Source organism: Eptatretus burgeri, chromosome 9 (assembly GCF_056783735.1).
Source record: "Eptatretus burgeri isolate ZD-2024b chromosome 9, Ebu_testis_v1, whole genome shotgun sequence".
Lineage (NCBI taxonomy): Eukaryota > Metazoa > Chordata > Myxini > Myxiniformes > Myxinidae > Eptatretus > Eptatretus burgeri.
Window position 1 is genome coordinate 1,817,925 of NC_140969.1, and position 18,057 is coordinate 1,835,981.

The following is an 18,057-nucleotide window of genomic DNA, read 5'->3' on the forward strand; positions in this document are numbered from 1 at the left end:
GGAAGGTTTTACCGTGGCCCAATATGATAGACAGCAAAAGATGCAACAATCAGAGACTTGATCATGATAATGGGTACAACCATGGTAGATGCAGGGATTTTGTTTTGTTGGACAGACAATGTTGCAAGGTTTGCATGTTGTACTGCTTCAAGTAATTCGAAGCTCGCCTTCAGGTCCTCTCAATATATTCTTCCCACATCGATGTGACTCACATGCACCACAACTAATGTCCCTCCACCATGACCTGACACAATGTCATCGAATTGGGATTCCACATCAATATCCCTCACTCCTTCCCCTCTAAAACGACACAACATCCTGTTGTTTTGATCTCTGTCACAAAATGGAAAGTCCAGATACCCAACAGCCTCATCTCCCCCCGCCCAAAAATAACGAACTCCCTGGTCTCCCTCCTTACCATCTCCATCCAATGTGCACGTCTGCCTCACCACAACCAGTAGCACCTCCACAGGTGCCCATACCCACAGCACCTCGACCGAACCAATCACAACCTCACCACAGTCACTCTCACTTGAAACACCCTCACGTTGTCATTAGTTTCCTCACCCCGACCCGCACACTCTGCGACCTCATCATCACCCACACTCCCACCGTAACCACGGCACCAAGACTGACGGCCGCATTCGTCCTACTCAGAATGTCAACTGCCCCCTCCACACCCCACAGTCGTCTGCACCCCAACACTGCTTGTCCCCGCCACATCCCCCAAACACCTATGCCTGCCATAGACCCCCCTAACACAACCAATCAACCCTCCTTATCGAATCCCCAACCTCTGATAAATTATGCATAGTTTCTGTCCCATTTCTCAACTCGTACCAAATCCCTGAAATGAACCACCTCCAAGCATTTACTGCAGGAAAGATCCCCTCAACCCCTCCCCCACCCTCCCCACGTCAGTCACCAGCATCCCAGACACCACCCAAATGTAATACCGAATACAATGTTTATAACTGCCCATTCGTTTTTCCATGGCCTTCCACTTATCCAGCAACATCTGCTTCGTCTCGTCCTCTCCTCTTTAGGTTTTACCTCCCCCCCCCCCCCCGGTACAACTATCGGTAGTGTGTTGATCATCATCATTCTCACTGGATTCCAAATTTGAGTGATGCATCTCTCCGATGTCATTCTTCAGGGAGCCAGCCCTCCATTGTGAAATATACTCCAATCATGCCTGTCCTCCAGTCTTGGGTCACATTAACCATCTGGGCTTCTACTAAAAAATGGATGAGGTGTGTGTGTGTGTGTGTGTGTGTGTGTGTGTGTGTGTGTGTGTGTGTGTGTGTGTGTGTGTGTGTGTGTGTGTGTGTGTGTGTGTGTGTGTGTGTGTGTGAGGCACGTTTTTGCGGAATTCTACTGGAGCGTTCAGATGTGGAATGTAAAACACCAAAATGATCACCATGACCTTTTTTAGTTCATTAGGATAATTAACTTCAAAAAACTCCGTTGGAATTCCCTTGTTTTATATGCACGCCATGTTAGGGTTTATAAAGCAGCTTAATACGTCCTTCCACCACGGCGTGGCATTCTAATTACAAAATAAATAACAAAAACAATTTTATTTTATTTATTTATACGCAGTCTGCAGCTGCTTGGCTACATCGTTTTCTGGGGGTGCAGCTGTGCCGCTGATGCAGTGCCCCCTGTTACCAGCTCGCTGGTACTCATTTCACTGACCTCAGAAGGATGGGGCAGGCTGAGTCAGAAGGATGTGCCTGGTGTTTATTCATCGGCGATAGGGGCTTGAACCGAAGACCCGAACATCTTATGCCAGCCGCCGGAACAAGCCAACACCAGGTTTACAAAAACAATGATAACATTGTAACAAAGCATTTATTAATAAATACGAATAATATTCACACCAACAATGATAACAATAGTAGTATCATATGGCAATAATAATGAAGACCTTATTGTGATGGATTTATAAACCGTGTGCTGAAATTGAAACGCACACAGCACACAGCACACAGCACACAGCACACAGCACACAGCACACAGCACACAGCACGTGGCCTCTTAAACTCGTTATTTCCGTAATGTAGGTTAAGAATAGCGCCTTCCCTGAAGGGGGTTATGATGTCATTAAACTTGTTGGGTTGGGTTGTTTGCGCCCCCTCTCAACCTGTTGGGATAATAACATCAGTGCATCATGTCGTGGGATGTGACTGGCGTCATCACGTCGGGCCGGCGTTGTTGTCCTGCCATGGCTTCTCGGCATGTGAGAATAACGCCAGCGTTCTGGAACCTTCGCCGAAGCCGTGGCTAAAGATGTGCACGCCAAATTCCCATTTACTGTTTAAACCCCCACAAAGTCTTTGTTTGTCTGTTTGTCCGCATGGACGTCCACCCTGCACTGCCGTCTAACCCTGCACTGTATTTTGTTTCCTTAATCCCTGTTCATTCTCCTTAACCTGAACACGACAGGTATATGGACCAGGACGTAACACAGCCCCCCCTCCCCCCGCAACAATTGCCCCATTCCCTGGCTTTATGTCGTGGACATTTTTAGACAAGCGGGGTTCATCCTGGATGCATGGGGGTAAAAGTGATTTCCCCATGTTATGTGCGGAGCTCCGTTCCTGACGACAGCCAGAAGGGCCAGCTGAGCGCATACTCAGGCAGGTGGCAGAATGGACTGTGGGGGCATTCCCCAAGGGCTGGCATGGGGCCAGCTCGTAAGATCTGATACGGACCAAGAGCTGGTTCCAGGCTGCCTCGGAAAACCTGACGTGCGGCTCTTCGGCCCCACCTGGCATGGGCACTCTAAAAGTGCTCCCGAGGTTCTGGTTCGCCCTCTCTCTGCCCCTAGTCATTGATCTCGCTTCTTCCTTGGTCCTGGACACTTTGGTTCGCGGTTCCGACGGAGGTCGTGGAACCTTGGTTGTGGAGTGCAGTGGCAGGGAGAGCGATATCAACCTGAGGACGACGGTTCCACATACTGGTCGACTGAGGCCACCCTGCCCCACCCAATTGTCTCGTGTGTGTTTGTGTGTGGGATGGGTCCCCTGTCGTGTTATCTGATAGGTAAGGATTAAGGTAAGTTAAGTCTGCAAGTTGTGCATTTTCTCTCCCTTTTGTAAACACACACTTCATTTCCCTTTGACTTTCATTTCCCGTTCCCCCCCCCCCCCCGTTGCCCTTTGACTCCATTGAAGCCCTTGAGTTGTCTTCCCTCCTTCCCGTACTCCACATTGCTTGCTGTAAATAAATTTCCTCGTTCACATTTTCCTTTCAATCTGCCTGTGTCTGTCCTTTCCCCTTATTGATCCAGCAATGTCCGTCCATAGATTAGCCAGGAGATTATAATTCCCCAACTAATTTCTCTCGCATCGATCCGGCGTTGTCCTAGCAGTAAGCTCGATCACCTTAATCAAGATCCAATAAAGATAAAGGGAACACAACGGCCGAGGGAACGATGCCTCGATGAGGAGACTGCGCGTTCCACAGTTAAACGGTAGTGAGATGGAGGACACTGGGTCACATGGTTAAATTGTTGCCGTTCGCTGTTGATTCGCAACTCGACATGATACGATTTATTCGTGTGCATCAACCTTGATTCCCGGTGAGTCAGTGAGAACCGAGATACCCCAACCCTCGTAGTACCCCCACTAACCTGGGTCCTTAACAAGATAATCCTCCAGCTGGCCCCAAGCACATCTGGGCTTGGTGAAAGGCAAGCTAATGCTCAAGCAGTTCAGCAGGTGGCAATGCAACAATGCTGTGAAGACCAATGAAAATTTGGTCCAACGGACCAACGGGCCTCCCAGTAAAATAACCAATCCAATGATATCGTCATTTTCCTGAAACCGACTTGGAGTCGAGAAACTTGGAACCTAATTTCCTCCTTCTTCACAACCACAGACCATTGCCTTTGGTTGGGTTGTTCTTTGAGATGTCGTATTATGAGCATTGTGTGGTACAGTACTAACTGAACCCTCCCCCCTCTCATCCCAACACAGAAATGCACAGGACTCAAGCAGAATTTGAAGATGCTTTGGCGGCAAAGATTTTCATTTTTCAGTTTTTCAATTTCTTTTCAGGCCATGTTTATCTGGCCTTCTTCAAAGGGAGGTAAGATGATTGCCTCCGCCATGAAGGTGGACGGACGTTATGTTTTCAACCCTGTTTATTTGTTTTTCTGTGAGCACGATGGATCAGTAAGTTGTGGACGGATTTGGACTAAACTCGGTGGACAGATTGGGTGTGTATGAAGGACGAATTGATTAGATTCTGATGAAGAGTCACATCTTGACACGAGAATTGTTAAAATGATTCTTCACCATTGAGTGATTGAGCCAAAGCAATAAATAGCGCGATTTCTCAAAAGGTTGTGGACGAGTTATGACAAAACTTGGTTGATGAGTTGAATTGGCTAGATGACAAGAACGAGCTGATTCGATTTTTGTTCAGGTAGAATGATACAATTATCATTGTTGGGGAAATAATTGGGTAGATCGTGAGTCTGCCCTATAACTCTGTCGTCTTAGTGGGAGAGGCAGTGTCAAAGACAGTTGTTCAACGCACAAATAGAGACCACATGACCATTCTCGTGCTTTGTTCAAACGAACCAATCCGATCGCTCAGTTGTAATCGTAACCTTGGGGTGAAATCGCCTGGCGTGATTGTGGTCCATGAAGACCCAGACACATTACAATGCTGTATCTGCACAATAAATAACAAATGTTTAATTTTGGGTGCCTTTTGTCGTTTTCAGATTTGTTGGTTATCCTGGACACTACACTACGTTTCAGGGATACCGGATGGAAGAGGTATTGTTCAAAGTCCTGCATTCTCGGACACGTTGTCGACCAAAGTTCACACTTCATTTGCAACCCCAACCAATGTACCAGTGTGACTTATCCCCCTTGTACAGTTGTATGGATTGTTGGTTTGTATCCATAAAGAATGTGATATGTTTGTATCGAAGGGACTAAGACTTGGGTTTCATTTCAACCAAAAATGGTACGACCTGTAACGAATAACGATGCACATCCAATTTGACAAGCAAGTAAGGAGACAGTTGGATGGGAAAGATTTCCTGGTTTGAGGGGACATTAAATCTCACCAGATGAGGAATCTATTTGGAATAACTCCAAACTATTTTAAAGTCTGCTTTGTGTTAAAATACAATTTTTACATCTTGGACATACGTATGTCCAATCTCGTTTTGTATTTCAATCAAAAGTGATTTGTTGTTTCTTGACTTTGTTCTTTATGTTGACAGTGTCCTCCAGGAGGGTGCATGATAGATCTCACCCAGAGTGTCTTTGTCTTCCTTTTTGCTCAAATGATTCTGGGAAACTTGAAAGAGCTGTTCCTGACGTGAGTAGTTCATCTTTCATGACTATTCCATTGGTTGATGGGCTGAGCACATCATTTGAAAAAGATGGTTCTTCAATCCACAATTCATCGCTGTGTTCTTCTTGCTAAGATTAGTTTACGGTTCTAACGACGTGTCATGTGGAGCAAAGATACGATGACTCGTGAAACCGTGGATGTTCTGAACATTATTTTTGGTCGTCGTGTGCAATTCTTATTTTATTTTTTTATTATTCGTTATTTTTCTGCTTTCTGTTTTTACAGCAAAGTCATGACGTGGTGGCACAAAAGAACAGTGGTGAAGCTTCACAAAGAACGTGTGCTGGAACAGTGGGAGATGGATTATGGTTTACTACAGTGGAACGGTCTATTGTATGAATACCTAGAAATTGGTAAGCATTTATATTTTCATTGTTTATCGATTTCCCATAAATATTTGGATTTATTCCAGGTTTAATTGAGTAAGGCTCATTAACACCACAACCGTCCTTTCCTCATAATATCCCTTTATTAATGTAATTGCACATTCGTCATTATCATTTTGAGTACGGCATGTGGCTTCCAGTTTGCATGACTGTTGAGAGTGTTGTGGTGCCACTGATGCAGTGCCCCCTGTAGGTTAGAGCAGGAACGAGGAATTTGTTCATGGTGCTGCCGAAAGCTCACCTCCACATCACCGTCACGGTGGGATGCTTAACGTCTACTGCCTAATGCTTGCAGACTGGACGTCCAGTTTCACGTCCCTCATGTGGACGGCACGCACATTGATGCCTCATCCTGTCTGCTAAACACCAGGGTGACAATTTAGAGCTGGACTTAGATTATTTCTCATTTAAATCACAAGGCTAAAAAATCAAATAATTCTCTGGTCCCCAACGTACACAATTTTTTTTTTTTTTTAGCACGACCCTAAAAAGTTTGATATGACCCTTGTGTGCTCGAAATCAAGGTTCCTTAAGGCCCGGTCACACCTTGACGTTTTAGCCAGCGATGGCAACGTATTAAAATGTATGTAAAACGCTGGCTTACGTTGAACTTTTGATGTTTTTTTTTAAAGATTCGGACGTATTCATAGCGACTTGGTCTTATGTATAACGCATTGGTTACGGACACAGAATGTTTCGTTGTGTTATAGATAACTTATACCAACGAATGCTGAACCTGTTGTCGGCCTACACAACCGATGCCCAACGATAGTCTAACTCAGGCATAGCGCGTTGCACGCATCGCCGACGATGTCGTGACGTAGCCTATTAAAAGGCTGACGCACAACGATTCGAATCATAACTGCCGTATAAATGGAAGGGTCAAAATCGCGGTCACACCTTGGCGATCTTGCCAGCGTATGCCGACATAACAAAAAGTGTGTCTAAAACGTTGGGGCACGTCAAATACGGTATGAGTAAGTTTGGTATGCGCGAGTAGAACGCTAAATACGCTATCATAAGTCGTATTAAGTAGAGTACGTCAAGAAATTTTGAACATGTTCAAAATTTTACGACGTACTCGGCGTATGACACACGTTCCGCATGCGATGGGGATAAGTTTTACACACGATATGTGGACGCTTACACACGTCCACAAAGGCTACTTATAAGCTACTCATAAGTCGAAACACGTCGCGGTATTGTCTTTTTTACGCGAAACTTATTTCTAACTTATGTTTGACGTGCTTTGAACCAATTCTTTACGTAGTCCCAACACACATCGACGTATGTAGACGTATTCCAATGACGTCTTCCGGTCGACAAAAAAAAAAAAAATGAATGTGTTTCTAGGTTACAACTGCCATATAAAGACGTGTTCCCAGCGGTTTTGGGAATTGTTATATAAAAATGGTGTTCATAAAAGGGGAACCCAACAGTGTTTTCGAGTCCTTTTTGAGTCGATGTCCATGTCAGCAGTAACAGTATCAGTATCAGTATCAGTATCAGTATCAGTATCAGTATTACTATTAGTATTAGTAGTAGTTTGTTCATGTTGGCAGTAGTAGGTGAGTGTGAGGGGGAGGGTGTGGGTTATGATGGATCGTCCTTGCGTCCGCGTGTCCACGGGTAGGTTCATAGGCTGCCACTCAACGATTTAAATGGCTGCATCTCCACTATTGAAAGTAGACGCTTGCGCTCAACAATTGGATTTTTTTTACACTCAACGACTTTTAAACGGTACCACTCAGCTATTTTCATTGTTTACAATGAACGATTTAAATTGCTGTCACTCGCCTTTGTTTTTTTTTGTTTTTTTTTTTTGACGCTGGGGTTGTGAAATTTGAAGCGTTTCTTCTGAACGTGTTAAAACGCTCAAACTCGACTATTTTAAATAGACGCTGCCGATGGACAATTGGAATCATAGCCAAGCTAGACATCGAAGTGTGAACATCCTCGTCATGCCGAAGAAAAGTTTGAAGAATGCTGCAAATAAGTGTCCTGGCCGTGGCCGTGGACGCTGACGCAAGGACGATCCATTATACCGACGTCTTTCAGCCTATGAGTAACTTAAAAGTAACGTCTGTCGACGTGTGGCAACGATCGCGTAACGTGCCAACAACACGTTAATCATAGGTTAGAAATAAGTTTTGGGTACGCTAAACATTACCTCGGCGTGTCTCAACTTATGATTAACTTACAAGTAGCATGTGTTGACGTCTGTCAACGATCGCAGACCGTGCCTACAACTTGTGGCCAGCGTAGCGAAACGTGTGAGTCATACGCCGGCATACGTCGTGAAATTTCAAGCATGAAAAAATTTGAGGACAACCAAAAAGTACAACGTTTAAAGCCAACGTACAACGACGTATGGCAGTGTTTTTCAGCGTGCTCTCAATGTTATCAAAACTTACCCATAACGTATTCAACGTGTGCCAGCGTTTTAGAAAAAAAATTCAAAAATCGGCATACGTTGGCTAAAACGTCAAGGTGTGACCGGGCCTTTACATTCTGCAACACCACGAGAAGGTTTTGTTAAAATCAATACCTTGATGGATTGTTCTAAAATACTAGTCGAAGTCTGACACATTTTAGAAATCCCAGATTCAATAAAAGTCCCTCCAAATTGAATTGGCTAACTTATTTTTACTCATTACTCAACTTGTTTGCATTTTACAAATATACTTACATGGCTTTAAAATACGTTCTCCATCTTTGGACATACTTCATACAAGGCTTTCGTGTCGGTGTTGGTGTTGGTGTTGTGTTGGTTCAGTGTAGAGATTATTATTATAAAATGTTGGTGCAACCCTAACAAAGCCAGCTTGGACGTCATTCAAGTTCATGTACTTCTACGAACATGTACGATGAATATGGACAATCCAAAGCCAGCATTGGACATCATTCTTCATCGACTCACTCCTTGTACAACTCTTGCCCTCTCACTGGTGTTCTTTCATACGGAGGTCCGTTTACAGGCAGTCTTCACAACTCTGCACAGGAATTTCGTAAATTTCAAGAGACTTCATGTTTTCATCGACCAGAAATTTCAAAACTATTTGCTGCTCTCCCATGACGTCTCACTTTCCGCCATTTTGATTTTCAGTATGTACAGTATATGAAAACAGGAAATGCGTGATAATACGAGTGGTTTTGTTTCCGACACTATACCGAGACAAATCCCTTCAAAAATTAATAATCGACACACATTGCCCTGCCATATACACAAGTGCAGCTCTTATTCGGTTAGGGTGAGAGGGTTAATGACTCGTTTGTAAGGCCCTTGTGGGATACCTTTATTCACAATCATTTGTAGATGGTCCAGAAAATTAACATTTAACACTCACACATTAAACGTACACATGTGCAGGTGGTGGACAAAAAATATATAAACATCGATGTAAAGTCACTTAATCGGGTGTTGGGTCACCACGTGCGGCCAGTACAGCATGTATGTATGCGTCGTGGCACAGAGTCCACCAGCATCTGGAATTCTACAGGAGGGATGCCGTGGCACCATTCTTCAACCAGAAAATCGATAAACTCAAACCTGTTTATGCCTGGTGTTGTCTTCATGGTTAGGGTGGTGGGCTTGGGATCCCACTTGGCTGTTGAAAAAATACCAGGTGGGGTTGACTCTGGCAAAATGAGTGCCAGCTTGCGGATATCCTGTGTCGGAGTGGCGACCCGTCCAGGATTGTGTCCAATCGCCAAGGAGACTGCTTCGGCAGCAGCACCGACACTCTGCACAGCGTATGGTCCCAATGGATGGATGGAAACCTGTTTGATGAAGGTGGAAAACGCTGTCTCAGGCGTCGTTCCAGAATATCCGAGAAATGTTCGATTGGGTTCAGATCTAGTGACTGAGAAGACCATGGCATTTGGATAACATCATAGTCACGCTCATCAAACCATTGGGTAACCACACGTGCTCTGGATGGGGGCATTGGGTGGTCTCTTGCAACCATATTAACCATAATTATTGGCAACAAGGCCTGTGCAGCATTTTGACACCTGACCCTAAGCATGCTGGGATGTTATTTGCTTAATTTACACAGTGGCCACACCATTGTGGAAGCCGTTGCTTGGTGTCCCTCATTTACCCAGGTGTTTACATTTTTTGTTCACCACCTTTGCATACACACACACACACACACACACACACACACACACACACACACACACACACACACACACACACACACACACACACACACACACACACACACACACACATAATATTATATATCTTCTTCTTCTTCTTTCGGCTGCTCCCATTAGGGGTCGCCACAGCGGATCAACCGTCTCCATTTCGCTCTATCCTCCACATCTTCCATTGACACACCAACTACCCACATGTCCGCCCTCACCGCATCCATGAACCTCTTCTCCTCCTGCCTGGCGGCTCCATCTTCAGCATCCTTCTCCCGATATACTCCGCTTCCCTACTGTGCACATGTCCAAACCATCTCAATCTCACCTCTCTCACTTTGTCTCCAAACCATCCTACCTGCGCTGTCCCTCTAATATACTCATTCCTTATCCTGTCCATCCTCTTCACTCCCAACGAGAATCGCAGCATCTTTAACTCTGCCACCTCCAGCTCCGCTTCCTGTGTTTTTGTTAGTGCCACCACCTCCAAACATATATATATATATATATATATATATATATATATATATATATATATATATATATATATATATATATATATATATATTGTTGCGGATTCGCGCCCGCCGGCGTGCGAACGGCCACGTAACTCGAATCGCGGCACGTCGCCCACCGGACGGACAATCCAGTCGTGACCCTCTCGGACTAACGCCGGGAACCAGTCACGGGTGGACCTTTCGGTCTCACCGCGATCGAGCCAATCGGCCCCCGCGTGGGATAGGGTTGCTCGCCAAATTCGACCTACCTAAGTACCCACACGGAGGGTAGACCGGGCGATCGCACCTCGCCGCAGGTCGACTTCGGACACGGGCCACTTAAGCGACCCGTTCCGTACTATCGGGATAACCGAGCGGTGTTATTCGTCGGCCTCGACGGTTCGATTAATTATCGGGCGTCTGAGCCCACGACCAACCCTTTACGTGAAGCAAGATGGGGATTCAATGAAAGAAATGACGAAGCGAAGCGGGAAAACAGTTCAATAATAAGCACATTTATTTCGCGATGAACGGAAAGCACACATATACAATTCCACCAAAAGCACATGGAAAAGAAGAAGACAAAAAGCAAATGCCACAATGCAGATCTATTACCGACTACGCGAGCACACGGCAACACTTATACAATTTTACTTCACAGACGGCGCCGACAACACATATTCCCAAAGCAAAAGAAAAGAGAACCACCCTCTGAGGGGGGTAGGCGGGCCCGGGGCCGAGACCGTGTCGGGCCTACCCGTCTGATGATGAGACGCGGAGCGGCGGTGGTGCCTCAACTCCGCGGGCCTCGCGGACAGTGTCTGGTAGGGGGTGGGAAGGGGGCCCCCTTTTGTCACACTATCTCAGCGCGGGGGGAAACAGGAGGGGGTTGCTGATGCTCGGGGAAAGGAGGATTTCACAAAATTGCGGGTCCCGCGACGAGCGTCTCCACCACGACCTCGGTCGCGCCGCCGGCCCTTCTCTCCGCAGTTCCCCGAATCCGACGCGAGCACCCCCTCGTCCGCCTTCGCCGCCGCCGCCTCTCCACAGCTCCGTCCTCTTCACTCCGACTCCGCGAACTCCCAACTGCGAACTGCTAACTGCGAACTGCTCTCTTCTCCACTTCCAACTCAACTCTTCCTCCGCTTCCAACTCAACTCTTCCTCCTGCGAACTGAACTGCCTCGACTGACGAACGCGGCCCCTTATATCCCCCGTGGCCTTGCTCCTTCATTTTTTACCCTCTGCCTCCGACCTTTCACCTCTCTTGCTGGCTCCCCATTGGCCCGAGGAAAAGTGGGCGTGAATGCTTTTTGATCCATGAATTTGCATATAGCGACCGCCCTCCAACGCCCTGGAGGCGGGGCCAAATCGCCCCTCGCTCACCGATTGGACGGAACAAAAGTGGGCGTGAGTCGTTTTTGATCCGTTTTTCTGCGGAAAGTCCGCGATGCTTTTGAACACGCTGCTCGGTGCGCGCTCTACACGAGTCCAGCATCGGTGCCCACGAGTGGCGTGAGATGACGGTGATGCGATGGTGGCGAGTTGTGACGGTAAAGGTCGTGGCGGTTGTGGTGAAGTGGCGTTGTGGTTGGTGGTTGTTGTTGTGATGGCTGTTGAGACGTGGTTGGTGGTGGTAATAATGGCGGTTGGTCCAAAATAAAGATAGTAAAAGAAAAACGGCTATCCTGAAGAGTCGCAGCCCTCATGAATGACATTTATTCCCTCTAGACAACGGGTTTGGGCCTAACTACACATATACTTACCGAGATATCTCACCTAAGGGACCTGAATGGTGGTTTGCGAATTTGGTCAACCACAACAATATATATAAACATACACACACACACACATGTGAAATTCCAATTAAAATATAAATCGTGCTAAACCTAATTTGTACAAATCTTAATTTATTAATTCTTTAGAAAACAAATGTTCTCACCAACCTATCCGATATGCATATGCATGTTTGTACTCGGCCATGAGAAACATTTTAATTTTGCACATTCTATTCAAATAAAACTTTGATTGCAAAGTGAATGAAAAATCCTAATCGACTCTTGTGCTCTGTCCCCCTCTCTCTCCCTCTCCCTCTCTCCTTTCCCAGTAATCCAGTTCTGTTTCCTCACCATGTTCTCTGTGGCTTTCCCACCTGCTCCACTCCTCATTATGATAAACAACTGGATCGAGATCCGCTTGGATGCAAAGAAGTTCCTTTTTTACTACCAGCGCCCGATACCTGAACGTGTCAAGGACAACGGAATATTTTTGACCATCCTGACCTGGATAGTCCACATTGCTGTCCTGTTCCATGTAGGTTTCTGAGACATTGTTTTTTTCAAATTATTTTATGGTCACTGTGTTGTACAAGTTTGTCCGTTTTAGAACTTTGGATGAGAGTTTAACTTGTCCAGTGCTTAACATGAGTCTTACCATCGCAGCTCCATTTATACACATCATTTGTTATTTTAGGGTAAGGAATAAGGATATCGTTACACACACACACGAATTGTAGTGTGTGTGTGTGTGTGTGTGTGTGTGTGTGTGTGTGTGTGTGTGTGTGTGTGTGTGTGTGTGTGTGTGTGTGTGTGTGTGTGTGTGTGTGTGACTATTCCTCCGGCAGTTCTAGGGCGGGGGGGGTGGGGAGATGCAAATTCTGTCTGTAAATGTGAAGGGGGGGGAGGAGGGGAGGTGCAAATTCTCGATGAAAATGTGTCGTGGGGTTTGGGGGGGGGAGATGCAAATTCTTCATGTAAATGTGTTTTGTGGGAGAGGTTATTACAAGTCCCCACCCTTCAAAAGACAGTATTCCTGTCCCTAAGTTTTCCAGTGCATTGAGGTATTTTGAATTATGCAGTAAGGGGTATTTTGGAGAGGTATTTTGAATTGCACGTTTGAATAAGGATAATAACATAACCACCTGGCCAATCCCGTTCAGAACAGGTGCTTCGAGTAATGATAAATCACAACAAATCATCTTGGCCCGATGGTATTCCACTTGATGTTTTTAAAGTGGGCACAGAAACACTGTTCAACGAGCTCCATGTAATCTGGAACACAGACGAAATCCCCACCGACTGAGGAATGCAAATGTCAACCACAATTTTCAAAATAGGGAGACAAGTTTGTCTGTGGAAACAACAGAGGTGTTGCCCTCCTCTCCATTGCTGGAAAGATCCTCGCTTGAACATTATTGCGCTGACTCTTCCGTCTGGCAGAGGAAATCCTCCCCGAGTCCTCATGTGGCTTCAGACCATTGATGGGAACTGCAGGCGTGATTTTTGTGACCCAGCAGATCCAGGAAAAATGCAGAGATCATCACAGCAGGACCTTTACATGGCCATAATGTTCTTACCAAAGCCTTTAACTCTGTCAGCTGTGATGCTTTATGGAATATCCTGATGAAGTTCAGCTGCCCAGGGAAATTTATCACCATCTTAAGACCCCTTCATGACGAGATTCTGCTTGTATCCAATGTAATGGCTCCGAGATGGAATCCTTCATCATCCGAACTGGTGTCAAGCAGGGTTGCACAATTCCTCCATCTCCATTTTCCATCTTTCTTTTCGTCATTAAGATGTTCATCCTTGACAAACTCCTCAATGGCATAGTTGCTTGTCTCGAGCATACCAGTGCCTGCGTCTATAACTCAGCATTGAAAAAAAATGAAGGTGTTTCAACCAGCCGACTTAAGCCCAAACGTCCACCCTGTCAAAGATCACCATTAATGGGCAACAGCTGAAAAATGTCGACCACTTCACATACCTTGCTAGTTATCTTTCACAGAAAGCCAACATCAATGAGGAGATTCATCATTGGATCTGATGTGCCTGTTATACCTTTGGAAGAGTGAAATATCATGTGTTAAACAATTGCAACATCAGGACCCGATTGAAGCTCTTCACTTACAAGACTGTTATTCCTATTTTGCCGTGTGGCTGTGAAGCCTGGTGACCTATGGGAACCACCTGAAAAGCCTTCTACATCCACAATTCAGCCATGGACAAGGACCATGTGGGGGCTGGAGGAAACACTTCAAGGACACACGAAAATTAATCTTTGAGAAGTGTGACATTTACACCACAAACTGGGACGGGCAAGCCAAGGACCAACCCACATGGTGTTGTCTTGTGAGAGAGGGCACATACCTATTTGAGGAAAACTGCTTTGTCCTGGTAGCTGGAAAACAGGAGAAGCAAAAGGAAAGGGAATGAATGAGACCGAGAACAGCAGGGTACAACTACCGAACCACTGCCTACGACATCTGTCGGAGTCTGCAGTTCGAGGATCGGACTTCTCAACCCACAGATGAATCAATAACCCCCAAACCTAACCTCGAGAAGAGATCACCCTCAACCCTGAGAGATTGACAATGATGAATGCTGGGTGGATTGTCTTTGACCAAGAGAGGGAGATGAGATAAACAAGTTGTTGGAGGGACATGTGTGTGGTCTGGTGGAGCTGGGGATGGATTGATGGTAGACACAGCAGGTTGAACAAAACCAGATGTAAGCAGGTGTAAAACTGAAACCAGCATCCTGTTTTATTTCCTCCGCCACCAAAGATGGACAGAGGTTGTGTTTTTACTCCTGTCTGTCTGTGTATCTGCCTGTGAGCTGGATATCTCAAAAAGTTGTGGATGGATTTGGACGAAATTTGGTGGACATGTTAGGTGTATGACAAGGACAAACTGTTTCGATTTTGGTGAAGATCCGAATCCGAACATGATCATTTTAAAAGTGATTCTTCACCATTGACAGATGGGGGCAAAAACAAATCATAGCCCGATATCTCAAAAAGTTGTGGATTAGTTATTATTTTAAAAAATTGCATACAGAGTTGAGGCTCATGGGAGAGCGAGCACATCGAAGAGATCAGGACGGAGCAGCCAAAAATAGGCCACCAAAACACACATGCTTGGAGAAGGAAACTCCATGGAGTAAAAACTGGAAAATTAAGAGGGATTTGGGTGGGGTTAACAAGGGTATAAACATCATGGTTTTGGATTTGGGATGATCTGAGATGGTGACCAGCCATCTTGAGGACCTGAAGGGAGGAATGAGATTGAAGAGGATCTGGAAGTTTATTCTGTAGGTGGAGAAAAAAGAGGAACAAATGAGTTGAAGTGAGCAGTGATCCTGGATTTGGGTAGTTTTCCTGGAAGAGGATTGATGGTGGACCGTGTGAACCCTGCAGAAACCGGGGGGGGGGGGGTGGTGGCTCGGTGGGACAAAGCACTGAAAGAGCAGAAGTACAAGACCAGAAAGGAGAACAGAGAAACCACTAACCTGTCTGCAATGGCGAAGTGATAAGCCCATAGACTCCGACTCAGTGTGAGAGATTCCAAGGATCTTGAAGGCCTTGGTTTCCACAGCATCAACTGAGCAAGATGTGAGGTGGAGGGACAGCCCATAGGACAGAGCAGTGCTCCATCAAACTGCAGACGAAGGCCTTCTAGGTGGATAGGACTTCAGGTGTGCCAAGGAAGGACTTTGCCTCAAAAGTCAGCCGCCGACTGGGCATCCTCCATCATACAAACGTTGAAATGTGGTTTGCCCAAGAAAGATTGGAGCTGATGGTGAGAAGCAGGAGTTTGAATGACTGAACCACCTCAAGAGGATTGCTAAGAAAGTAGATTTGGTGGTGGGGGGGGGGGTTGCGGTTGCCACATGGTTCTTTTGGAGAGAGATCGTGAGTGTGAGATTTGTCAGGATTGAAAGACATATTCCAGGTGTTTGATCAGTTTGTGATTTGTTCAACGCTGAAGAGAGGGAAGTGGCTGCAGCCTGCCTGTCTGAAGGATCAGGGATGTCATGGCACTTGGTGGAGTCGTCAGCAAATAGAAAAAAGAGTATTTTCCAGAGAGTGAGAGATATCATTGATGAAGATCAGGAATAGGACTGGGCCCAGAACACTGCCTTTGGGCACTTCAACCTTTCGAGGGAGAGGAGATGAAAGGATCCATTGAGAGCCACACATCGGCTACGAAGGAATATGAAGTCAGGAATCCATGTATGGAGTTGGCCTTTGATGCCAAAGGCAGACCGTTTGGAGAGCAAGGCAGGATGCTAGACTGTGTCAAAAGCACAAGATATGTCCAGAGAGATGGCCATGATCTCATATCTGACATTGAGGGCTTCCATCCATTGTCGGGTGAGTAAAAGCAACATGTCCAAGGTCGAGTGATCTGGTCTGAAACCAAATTGGTGAATTGAGATGAGGTTGGAGAAGAGGAAGATTTTTATATCGACTGCATTGATGGATTCCATGAGCTTGCTGATTATTTCAAGTAAGCTGACAGCTCTGTCGTTGAGGGGATCAGTTTTTGCACCTTTTCTTTAGCTCGTGCCGTGATGTTGGCAGATTTCCAAGCAGATGGAAGATGACTGAGCGAAAATGACGATGAGTGAGAGAGAGAGAGAGAGAGAGAGAGAGAGAGAGAGAGAGAGAGAGAGAGAGAGAGAGAGAGAGAGAGAGAGAGAGAGAGAGAGAGAGAGAGAGAGAGAGAGAGAGAGAGAGAGAGAGAGAGACACAGACACACACAGACACACACAGACACACACAGACACACACAGACACACACAGAGACACACACAGAGACACACACAGAGAGACACAGAGACACAGACAGAAAAAGAATGAGGGAGGATGTGCAAGACCAGCAAAACTGGTCTGGTCCAGTAGCAGAGTCAGAGTCGAGGGGTGAAAGACCTTCTCCACCTTCTCAGGTGCCAAAGACAGAGTCCAGGAGCAGTTGGGTACAACACAACAGGGAAGGATAGGTATGAAGAGTGAGGGTTGGGGACACAAGATTTGGAAGCAAACACAGAATTGAGGCATTCAGCCTTTTCACGAGCAGAGTTGGCTGTGGAGCCATTTGAAGATAGAGAAGGGATAGAGGTGGAGCAAACTACAGAGACAGACGTGACAAGGCACCATGAGGTTAAAGTGGAGGGAGACAAGTTTGAAAGTTCATTCTTGAGGTTGGACAGACGTTGTTTTCTATCTCTCCTGAGAGTGGAGACCCACGTGTTGTGGACTTTTTGGAAAACACCGAGATTGCCTTCGGTCGGATTTGCCTTCCAGGAAGAGAAGACAAGTTGTTTCAGAGCAACTGCCTCACCACAGGATTCATTGTGCAATGTGAGTGTGGGGGGGGGGGGGGGGAGAAGGGTTGGACAATTGAAGACGAGATGGGATGAATCTGAGAGAGACAGACAAGAGTTGTGTGGAAGAATTCACAGCCCGAGTTAACAGAGGCAGTGGATGTGGGAGACGAATCCTCGAGAGAGATGGCTGCTTTTCAGTCCCTGCCAATAAATCTGCTTGAGTGAAATGACAGACTTGCCGGCGTTGAGGCAGCTCCTTGGGAATAACCAGAGATGTTGACTTTCACAACCACATGATCAGAAGAACCAATTGAAATAGAGGAAGAGCAGGAGACTTTTGTGGGAATGTTTGTCACCAAGTCCAAAAGGGAGGATTTGCCATTTGGAGAAATCTGGTTGGGAAAGCTCCCATGTTGAGTCAGGCCCATGGAGTCACAGAAGTCCTTTGCTGAAGTGCCATGGCTGGTGGGAGAGGTACCAACACCCACATATGATGAAGAGAGAGAGAGAGAGAGAGAGAGAGAGAGAGAGA

At 46.1% G+C, this 18,057-nt stretch overlaps 1 protein-coding gene across 11 annotated transcripts in view; it reads left to right on the plus strand.

Moving 5' to 3' along the window:
- Positions 1–18,057, plus strand: part of LOC147019422 (anoctamin-7-like) — a 79,437-nt gene that overhangs the window by 27,923 nt on the left and 33,457 nt on the right. For all 11 annotated transcript variants that reach the window (XM_085893881.1, XM_085893874.1, XM_085893876.1 and 8 more), the window contains 5 exons: positions 3,984–4,095; positions 4,739–4,793; positions 5,249–5,346; positions 5,608–5,735; positions 12,524–12,729. In XM_085893881.1, the coding sequence (XP_085750007.1) occupies positions 3,984–4,095; positions 4,739–4,793; positions 5,249–5,346; positions 5,608–5,735; positions 12,524–12,729 (599 nt within the window). The remainder of the gene's footprint in view (positions 1–3,983; positions 4,096–4,738; positions 4,794–5,248; positions 5,347–5,607; positions 5,736–12,523; positions 12,730–18,057) is intronic.